General features: G+C 58.9%; 1 protein-coding gene across 2 annotated transcripts; it reads right to left on the bottom strand.

Moving 5' to 3' along the window:
• Nucleotides 1-123: 123 nt before the first annotated feature.
• SCNN1D (sodium channel epithelial 1 subunit delta) lies at nucleotides 124-6,243 on the bottom strand. 2 transcript variants are annotated; one of them, XM_066374765.1, is made up of 13 exons: nucleotides 6,175-6,243; nucleotides 4,066-4,195; nucleotides 3,297-3,504; nucleotides 3,021-3,211; nucleotides 2,745-2,833; nucleotides 2,508-2,671; nucleotides 2,285-2,383; nucleotides 1,956-2,073; nucleotides 1,730-1,808; nucleotides 1,593-1,650; nucleotides 1,358-1,422; nucleotides 1,158-1,233; nucleotides 124-1,016 (listed from the first exon to the last, which is right to left on the bottom strand). In XM_066374765.1, exons 2-13 carry the CDS (start codon nucleotides 4,134-4,136, stop codon nucleotides 729-731), a joined length of 1,506 nt encoding a protein of 501 aa, XP_066230862.1. In that variant the 5' UTR covers nucleotides 4,137-4,195; nucleotides 6,175-6,243; the 3' UTR covers nucleotides 124-728. The 2 variants fall into 2 exon arrangements, with proteins under 2 accessions (XP_066230862.1, XP_066230861.1); XM_066374764.1 differs by having other exon boundaries at nucleotides 4,066-4,445; nucleotides 6,175-6,237.
• Nucleotides 6,244-10,258: the final 4,015 nt, after the last annotated feature.

Raw genomic sequence — 10,258 nt, 5'->3', positions numbered from 1 at the left:
GTCCTTCTGTCCCCCAACCTCCAAAGTGTCTGTGGCTCTAAAGAATGTGGAGGTGCAACCTGAGGTTTTCAGCTCACTCCTGTTTGGGGATGCACATAAATGTTCTAACCACCAGGTGGAATTGTCAGTTTTATTACAAAGCAGCCTAAAGTTTATCAAGTGCCTGGGCCTGGCCCTCCCTTTCCTCTCCCACATGCCCTGAGCTGATACCTGCACATACCTACACACAGGTATAGGTGGATGTGTTGACAGAGGTAAACATGATAGCAAACACAGACACGCTCCTGTGTGGAGGCACCCCACACACATGCACATGCACATGCACATGCGCATGCATGCACAGATGCGTACTGGTTCCTGTGCACCGCCCCCCCCCCCCGCATGCACAGATGCTCGTTCATGCCTGGAAAATGGAAATCCAGAGTGCTGGGGACACCCCTCCCTGCCCCCAGGCTCCTTGAGAACTGTGAGGCCACCACTCAGCAGGAAGGCTGTACCAATGAGGCCCTCATGTGCTGGGCACTCTAGTGCCTACCTGCCAGCCTTTGGGCTCTGGTGCTGCTGATCCCTGGGCTGTAGGCTTTGCTTGGTTGGCCAGGGAGGCCCTGTGGTGTGGGTCTGACCCACTCTGGGCAGCTTAGAGGGCCCACTACTGGTCACAGCCCCCAGGATCAGACAAAGTTCAGATTAGTTCAAGTGTTTGGAGTCTTGGGGGACCCACACATGACCTAACTTTTAATCTGAGACTCTGGGTCCAGAGCCCTGGGAAACATTGCCAGCTGGGCTTCTGGGCGTTTGACATCATGCCTGCAGTCACTGGGCAGCTGATTAGCCTCTGGCTTGGTGTGGGCTGCCCCTGGATGGGACATCTGCATGCAGTGGAGCCGGCGGCAGCCCAGCAGCAGGGTGAGGGCTATGGCATCAAGCAGCAGCTCCAGCAGCTCCAGAACGGAGAGAACAGATGAGCCGAACCACAGGCTCCAGAGGCTGCCCATGGCTGACAGCAGCTGCGGCACCTGTTGGCATCAGTGAACAGTGAGCACAGGAGCCTCATGTACTTGCGCACGTCAGTGTACAGAGCTATGCTGGAACGGCACCCCTCTGTGCCTGACCAGATGCTGCCCCTGCCCCCAGCCCTTGGTCCCTGGCCCGCTCACAGAGTAGACAGGGGTCTCGTCCACTGTGCGGTAGTTGAGCTCCTGGTAGAATATGTTCACCTTGGCCACATTGCTCCTAGGGTGGGGCAGAGATGGGAAGGTTTGGGCCCTGGACCTGCATGCTCAGGCCCTGAAGGGTGAGGTTGGCAGGAGGAGGGGCCAGGACACAACCTCTGAAGGAGGAGGAGGAGTACACCCACCTGGGGTGCAGGCTCTGGCTAGGGCTCCAGTGACTCTGCTTGCCCAGTACGGCCAGGATCCAGTCCTGCACACAGAAGGCTCCTTGTGGCCGCTGCTCCTCCCAGCCTTCGAGGCACTGCAGGCCCGTGCAAGGGCAGGGACCACAGGGGCAGAGGCTAGTCTAGGGTTGGCACTGTGGAACCCATGAGGCTGGTCTGCTTGTCTATCCTTCACCCCACCCCTTCAGGGACTCACCTCTGACTTGGAGGAAGGCCACCTGGAGGTCCCAGCAGAGAGCTTGTATGAAGACTCCCTAGGAGAGACAGATCCCTATAACACCTCTACTGTGGTGCCCAGGGTTATGACCCCCGATTCCAGGATTCCCCACTTACCTGCAGGGCCTGGGGCAGCGTGAGAAGCAGGGAAGCTTGTGGGTCTCCAGTTGTCTGTAGAGGCGGTAGAAGCAGTGGCCTGGGGAGGGGGATTGCCACAGGTGAACTCTTTAGGAGAGACCCAGTGGTGGCAGGGAAGTTTTCGTGTTGACAGGCCTGCCTGAGTACGATAGGGCCCCAGCGGCCCCGCGCAGGTGGGCGGGGCGGGGTTGTGGGCGGGGCTCACCCCAGGCCCGGTGCCGCGCAGAGCTGCAGTACTCAGCCCCCGCCGGCAGGGGGTAGAAGTAGTAGCCGCAGGAGCAGGTGTCCACCATCAGCTGCTGGAAGCAGGAGACCAGGCAGGCCTGCGGGAACAGCAGGGGACTGGAAGGGGGTTCCCGGGGACAGCTAGGGCCTGCCTACCTGCTGGCCCGGTTCAATGTCCTCTCAACGGCCCACCTGTCCTCCCCCGGCCTTCTGCATTTTCCAACTCCCCGCCCTATCCCGGGCCACCCCCACCCCACCCCCACCGTCTCCTCCACCCCCCCCCACCCCCGGCCACTGCCCCAGACTCACCTGCATGGTGTATGAGGCGTTGTACAGTAGCTGTACGTCCAGGCCCTCTGCGCCGTCAGTGCAGCGGCTGTAGGGGCTCCCGAGCCGGTGCACTTCGTCCTGCGGGGAGGAGGCCCCTTCAGTTCTACAAGACCAACCTGGCCCTCAGGCACCAGAGCTGGGCAGGGAGGTCCAGAGCGAGGGTTGGGGCCCCTCCTCTGCCCGCCCCTGGGGGCCATCACACCTCTCGGATACCGATGGTGGTCTCAGTCCCTGGCCGGATGCTGAAGCCGCGGTGCTCCAGGAAAGGTATGTGGTCACGCTTGTGAACCATGACCTTGATGCCAGCCTCCGTGGATAGCAACGGGAGATGGTCCTGCTGCTCAGCCCTGAGGACCAGGCTGATCCCTGCGGAAGGCTGGGGGTGAGGCCAGGTTGGTGGGAGCACCCAGCCCACACCCAGCCCCAGGCTGGTATTCACCGTGGGTGATGCCTGGGCGCTGCGCGGCCCACATGCCATTGAAGGTATAGCAGCTGCCGTAGGTGGGGTGGTAGAACGTCTGGAAGTGCCTGGAACCAAGGGCCACGCTCAGACCAGCACATACCTTTGACTCATCACCCATTGCGTGTGGCCTGAGGGAGCACAGCCTGCCTTATCTTCATAGAGAGCTGTTTGCAGCTGGCGGGACCCCATGAGTGGCACCTATGCCCTCTGGGTGGGGCCGAGGGGAGTGGCCACTGCCCTGCCCCCACTCACCGGGCCTGGCAGTCCTGACCATTGTAGCGACAAGAGAAGACAAAGTGGCCACCGTGGCCTAGGTGGTTGTCCTCATGGTCTGGGGGCAGCGTAGCCAAGATGTTCATATAGTGGAAACGGTACCATGCTTGCACGGCTGTCACGCCTGATGAGTAGGCGCGGTAGAAGCAGTCTCCGCCTGTGCTGTTACACTGGGGTGCAGGTGTCAGCTCAGCACAGACCCCCACCCACCTGACCTGCCCACACCCAATGCTGTGCCCTGCAGGGGACACTCACCAGTCTGAAACCCACTTCGTTCTGGCCGCCCGTGCCGCTCAGCCTCTGCAGGCGGATTCTGCGATCCAGCTGGAAGGTGGGCTCTGGGCCTGGGTCCTCTGCAAAGGGGGTGTCCCCACTCTCAGTGAAGTTGAACTTATAGAGGGCATAGATGTTCTCGTGGGCAAACTCATCCAAGGCCTGCAGGTGTCTGCGCACCAGTCTGGGTCTGTGAGGGAGGGATGAGCTGGGTCAGAGGCAGCCCCCAAGGTCCCCTACATTGGTCACAGGACATTGCTGGGGCCAGCCTCTCAGCCCCAAATCAGTGCACAGAAGCCCCTTCCCCACCTTGGGATACCCAGAAGAAGGTTCTGAAGTCAGGCCCCCCAGTCTGGTCTAGCCCCTTATGGATTTCACAGCCTCTCTGTCTTTGTTCCTGCTGTCTGCCCACCTGAAATGCTGCTCTCTTCCCTTCTCCTGAGGGACTCCCACCACTAAAGCCCCTTCCCAGCTCTCCTCACCCTCCCCAGCTCCTTGGCACCTGGGTGTCCGCCAGGTTGCACTGACACACCAACCTTCACCTGGATCTTCCTTCTCTTTTAACACCCACCCCCAGGACACAGAGGTCTCAGAGATCCTGACTGTGCACAGGGCTGGGGTTAGGTGGAGTCATCAATAACCCAGGCACATCTGAAGCCATGCCACAGGCTGCAGAGGTAAGGAGTCAGGAACCCTCATCCGGACCCCTAGCCCCAGCCTGGCCTTCCACCCCCCCAACCCCAACCCTCACCTGTGCGGGTTCATGTCACACAGAGTGATGGATGGGAAGAGCTTTCGATCTGAGTGTAGGGACACGGTCATGATGACGGGGTAGCTCCAGTATTGCTCAAAAAGGAGCCCAAACTGCCAGTAGAGCGCGCCTAGGGCACCCAGGAACAATAGCCCCCAGAATGCCGTCTTGAGGCGGTTCTGGCTGGAGCAGACGAGACGGATGGCACCGTGTATGGTGGCGTTGGCACAGAAGAAGGTGAACAGCTCCCTGAAGGAGGTGTGGAGCTCCACCAGCCTCTCCCCATGCCCTTCCTCAGTCGGTGGTGGCGGTGGCGACTGGGCCTGGGGGGACTTCCTGGGACCCACACCAGCAGCTTGAGCCACTGCTCCAGCCTGTGTCTGAGAAGCGAGCCTCAGCAGGGCCTGAGCCAGCCTGATGCCCACCCAGGTGTCTCCACCCCCAACCAGTTGGACTTCCATTTTCTGTCCCTGTGAACTCCCAGGACAGCCATGTCCCTCGGCCACCAATGGTACGGCCCAGCCTGCTGAAGCTTGAAAGAGACAACATCAGAGGCTTGTCCATGCTGGAGACTGACCCTGCAGCCAACCCCATGATGCCTGGCAGGGCACTACTCAGCCTGGGCAGTCATGTCTTATCAGGGCAGAGCCCAGCCTGGGCAGTGGGGGCAGTGATAGCAGGGGACCAGTGTCCGGGCCCTGCCCGGCACTGCAGATAAGGTTGGGTGGGTCTCTGCTGCCATTCCCCAGAACCCAATATTGGGGGAACCTGGGAAGGCTTGATTCTGGGCCATGATGTTCTCCTCCAACGCCCAATAGCCAGAGTGAGCACATTTGATTGCAAGTGACGGAGCCAGGCCGGCTGGCCATGTCTGGGCCAAGGGTCAGGCCTGAGTGTTGTTCAGTGTTGTGGGCCCAGGGCGCGGCATGGTCCACTGAGCTGAGTCTCTGGGCAAGCCCCGTTTGTGAACCTTGGGCTTCAGGAAAAGTGGGCAGGGGGCCAGTGGGCCAGCCAGTGGTGGTGACCCAGGGAGTGGTGACCCAGGGAGTAGGGCCATGGCCTGCCTGGCCCCAGGCATGCCCTGGACGTTCCAGTGTCCCAAGATCTAGGGCTTCTAGACCCCTAGTTCCTGCAGCACACAGGGACATGGGGCCCTGACCAGGCCAGTCTAGCTGGCTCTGGACACACACTGAGTCACTGCATGGGCTTGCTGTGGACTTTCCACACTGTCCCCATCTTGGTCTGAGTGAATCATTAGGTCTCCTTGCAACTGGGTGCAGCCTCCTGGGCGCTGGCCCCTCCCACTGACTGGGCCTGGGGGCACCTGGGGAGGGGGCTGAGCTGGGGAAGGAGGCAGATGCCAGCCAGGTACGTCCAGGCAGGCTGCTCCATGTATTCTGGAAACATGAGTGTCCCAGCAAGCCAGTCAGCTTTGTAGGACCCTTGGTATGGGGTGGGGGTGGGTCTCCCCGGGTGGGTCTCCCCACCCTGTGGCTTCAGGTTTGTGGGCCCCCTGCTTGCCTCGCAGTCAGGAGCACGTGCCACCACAAGGTTCTGATGGTGGCTTCCACACGGCACAGAGTTCTGTACACATCTGTGTTCCCCTCCCCATGATCACTCTGAGCTCTCACAGGGAACGTAGGACCCTCAACTGTTTATTGCAGGTGAGGCAAAGGAGGCTCTGGAAGATGCTTTCTGACTCCAGGAACCATCGTGTCTCTTTCCCCCCAGACATGCATCCCAGACCAGCCCACCCCACCCCAGCTGGGGCTACGGGGGCAGAAGGGGAGCTCTGGAGATGGTGGAGATAGGCCTCTACTATTAGAGGCCTCCAGAGCTTCCTAAGATGGGGCCCCAGACACACTGGGGCAAATGGGGGCCCTCAAAGTCCGAGACACCTCAGACACAGCAGGAACAGGGTGCTTGCCCCATCATACATGCACACATATGCACACTCACAAGCCCTCAGGAAGCCTTCATGCCTCTCCTGCCCTTGTCCTGTGTGTGTGTACAAACATGCAGACTTGAGGTGACATGTGAGACACACACCCTCCACTCCAGGCTAGGGAAACCCCGGGACATGGCTGCCCAATTGCCCACCTCAGGTACCTGTGCAGGTGCCTCCATCCTCCTAGGGTAGGTGGCCCAACGGTGGCAGATCCAGCAGGTAACAAAGAGAGATGTGGCCCAACACTGGCTGGGCAGCCTCCTATTTATAACAGGCTGGCGTGGGGCGAGGTGTTGGGGAGGGGCCAGCCACTGGGGGCAGCCACGCCTGCTCTGGACACGGAAGGGGAAGCCTTTGGGGACAGAGATGGGGGTCCCTCCCCTGAATAAGCCTTTCTTGCCCAGAGCCCTGGAAACAAGGCCTGGGACCCAGATGCTGGCTGGAGATGAACAGGTTCAGGTTTCTGGAGGGAGAGTAGGGTCCTGTGTTGGGCTGGGACCCCTTTGGATGCCTGATCTGCACCTCCCTGAGCTGACGCTTCTGGCCCCTGAAGCTCGGATCTCCCTCAGGTGGGACATCTGCTCTTCCTGTTCCCAGCAGATCCTGTGTGTCCTGGTCCCTCACTTCCCTGCCTGTTCACCACTGCCTGCCCAGCTCACTCTGCCAGCTCTGAGCACAGGTGTTTGTGGCCAAGAGACGCTGGGTGGGGGCCTCTGCTTCAAGAACCCAGGTGTCCCCCAGGGCCAGCCACCCAGCCACTGGGATGGGAACTAATTGTGGGAACCACCTGGGGCCTGGGTGTGGAGATGGCACTTTGATGTCCCAAGGCTCAACCTCCCCATCTGACATTAAGGCCACCACTGAACATACCACACACTAAGATAACACACCAGACGCCAGGACTATTCCCCACATCCTGAGACCATACCCCATGCACACTCAGATGACATATCATTCATGAAGATAACACACCCCATGTCATGGCCACACACATACTAAGACCACACACCACATGTTAACAACACACATGGCATCCATAGTCCAAACCACACTGTCTCTGAGGCTGGAATCCTCGGCCTAAGTGTGGTTGTGGGAGGCCAAACGGTTTGTTGAAGGGAGGATGATCCAATACTCAGCCCACAGAATAACCCACCATCTCTGGTCCCACTGGGGAGCCCAACATTTCCCCAGGCTGACCCAGAAGCCTCACCATATCAGATGACCAAAACCTCAGACCGGTCCCAGGTTTGAGAGGTCAGCTCAGGCCCTACTGCTCCCTCTCAAGACAGGCTGTGGGTCCCTGACACCCCAACCCATATCAGTACTGAGGACCCGGGCTAAGATGAGAAAAGGATCCCTAGACCCAACATGCTATGCTGGTAGCCATGGCTCTGAAGAGGGGTGAGGTCACCAGCCTTGTGACTTTGGAAGGAGGTAGATGGCTCCTGGTAATAACTGGGAATGGAAGTCATGTTGAGGGAAGAATTGGTCTTGGACTAACCAGGGTGTGGGTGCGAATCATGACTCTCCACTCGCTTGCTGTGACCTTTCCTGAATTACTCAACCTCTCTGAGCCCATTTCCTTAAGTTCAAGAGGCTGAGGTGCTGCTCCATGCTCAGGCTCAGAGGTAGGACCAGCTGATGTCTCTGGTGTGTAGACATCACTCCTCGGGCCTGTGTGAGAGCCCACAGACTCAGCAAAGGCCTGAACAACTTTCCTTTAGGGGGTAGGCCATGTTATCGAGGTGACTAAAGGGTCACACTGCCCTGGGGGAGGCCTCTCGGCAGAAGAGGAAGCCCCTGAACCCTCTGGGTAATTCGAACCAGTATCATGAAGTTGCAGAGTGAGCTGTCTGGAAAGGGGGACTGCAGAGGCCTGCTTCAGAGAACTCTGGCCATCTAAAGGCAGCTTGCAGGCAGGAACCTTGGCCTTCCTGGGGGAGAGGGAGCCCTGGCGAGGGGTTAGAGCTTGCCTTCAATTACCCAAACACTGTGGGACTGGAGTCAGAGCTTTTCTAGTCAGAAGACACAAACCATCCTTACCTCTTCCTTGGGGAATGTCGTGAGAACAGCCAAGATTCCAACAGAAGGTCCTGGGGGCTGAGGGTCTATGACTGGGTCCACACCTATATCTGGGCCACTGGGGAGGGGAGAATGCCTTAGAGAAGGCCTGGGCCTAGGGGTATCAAGATGAACCCTTCTAGGCCAGAGTGCCCTGGATACTGAGTGGTACTTGACATTTTATGAGCCCCTCCCCAGGCTCGGTTTCCTCCCCTGTGGGCATCCTCACCCTCAGAGGCAGGTCAGAGTTGGCCTGTGGTGGTGGTGGTGGTGGTGGTGGGGTTCTGATGCAACACGGAGTCTGAGCCCATGGGCTCTGCAGGCACATTGACTTCCTGTGGGTGGAGCATGGGGGCTGACCCCTCTGGAGTCCCTGCCCCAGGAGGTTATGGACCTCCTTGGTGCCATGGTCCATAACCGGAAGTTATGGACCTCCTCCCCAACCACTGACTGCAGTGCCAAACAGTGCCTTTGGCCACCACAGAGGGGGCTCCCAGAGGCTCCTCCCTGCCGGCTGAGGGTGTAGAGTGTGTGACACGCCTCTGTGGGACTGAGGGTCTGTCCATGTGTCTCCGGGTGGAAGGGGTAGGGTGTGTGCACACTTCCTCCTCGTCCCCTCCAGGCTGGCTCTTCTGTGCTCTGACCAGACAGTTCTTACTGGCCAGATGTGACTGAGGCCTTCAGGTCTTGCTCTGGGAAGGGGCGGCAGCCATAGGTGGAGGCATGTTTTCCTGGTTCTAACCCTTTTTGGTTTCTTGGAAGCTCTTATGACACAGAGGGTGGGCCTTTCATTCAAGGTGCTCAGGGGTAGATGCCCCTGTCCTCTTCCTGCAGCTTGGCCATCTTTAGTACTAGCTGTCAGGAAGTTCCCCCCAAAGCCTAACCCCAGCCTCTCTTGCTCCAGAGGGCAGCTTTGGGGTTGAGAAGATCTTAGTTACCACCTGCCACCATCCTAATTGCCCGTTTCTATCCCAATTGCTGAGGCCACCAGCTGTATGGCCAGAGAGCTGGGCAGCCTGGGTCTTGCTGAGAAGGCAGCATATGTGGATTTGGTGAGGGGAGGTTGTGGGGTCTTGGCAGTTTGCTGGCCACACCTATCTAAGGCACCTTCTCCCTCACGGTGCAACTTGGGTGCGTGGTGAGCAGGTTGGCAGCTGATGCTGCGGCTTCAGAGTTGAGCCTCCCTCTGTCACCTTCCCATTGAGACAAAGTGAGGCCCCAGCCCCACACTGTTCTCTGCATGTGTGAGTGGGCATGTACTAGACACACTGTACTTGAACCCCCAGGTGTCTTGGGGTGACCTCCCTTATGTAATTTCCCACAAGCTAAAAACAGCTGGGCCAGCCCTGCTTGGGGATGGTGAGCTCTGAGGAAGAGGAGGAGGAGAAGGAGAAGGAGGAGGAGGAGGAGGAGGAGTAAAGGTGAGAGGCAGCAGGAGGTGCAATCAGGTGGAGTCAGCCTTCCCAGAAGGAATGAGGTGCAGAAAGAGGAAGCAGGCTGGATTCCCATGGCTGACTTGTGGCGGTCAACTGAGGGATGATGCGCAGTCCTCGGTTCTGTGTAGGACCTGGGACCAGCCCTGAAGCAGTCGCACAGATCCTGTCCCAGGTGCCCTGGATGCACCAAAACTGGTGAGCCTGGCTGCCCTCCCACCCTATGCCAATGGTTATGGCTGGGGCTCTTATTGCTTGGCGTCCAGCGTCAATTGTGTGGTCGGTAAACCTATTCAGAGAGGCAGCCGGGGTTGCAGCGGAGGATGAGGAGTTAGGGTTTGAATCCCAGCCCAGCTGCACAGAGCCATGTGGCCCTGTACAGTGATGGCCCCTCTGGATCTGTACAGGCTGATGACCACTGTCTGCCTCACAGTCAATATGCAGCACACTCCAGTTCCTGACATGGTCCTATCATGGGCTGCCTCTTGAGGGAGTGTGGTGGGAAATGTTCTAGCCTACCCAGCAACCCAACCCTTCCCTGGTTCAGATACCAGCCATCCCACCTGCACCTGTCTGCCATCCTCCTGTCCTTCCAAACATTCCTCCATGGCACATGTGAGGTGGAGAGTACCAGCTCCAGGCCCATGCATTCAGGGATCCAAATGCTGTCTGGAAACAACAGTACCCTCCTCCCAGACCCCCACCCTGGTCCTGGCCCTGGCCCCCCACTTGCTTGCTTCAGCTCCACTCA

The sequence above is a fragment of the Saccopteryx leptura genome, chromosome 3 (assembly GCF_036850995.1).
Source record: "Saccopteryx leptura isolate mSacLep1 chromosome 3, mSacLep1_pri_phased_curated, whole genome shotgun sequence".
Lineage (NCBI taxonomy): Eukaryota > Metazoa > Chordata > Mammalia > Chiroptera > Emballonuridae > Saccopteryx > Saccopteryx leptura.
The sequence above is the reverse complement of the archived record's forward strand: the minus strand, read 5'-3'. Positions and strand labels throughout refer to the sequence as shown.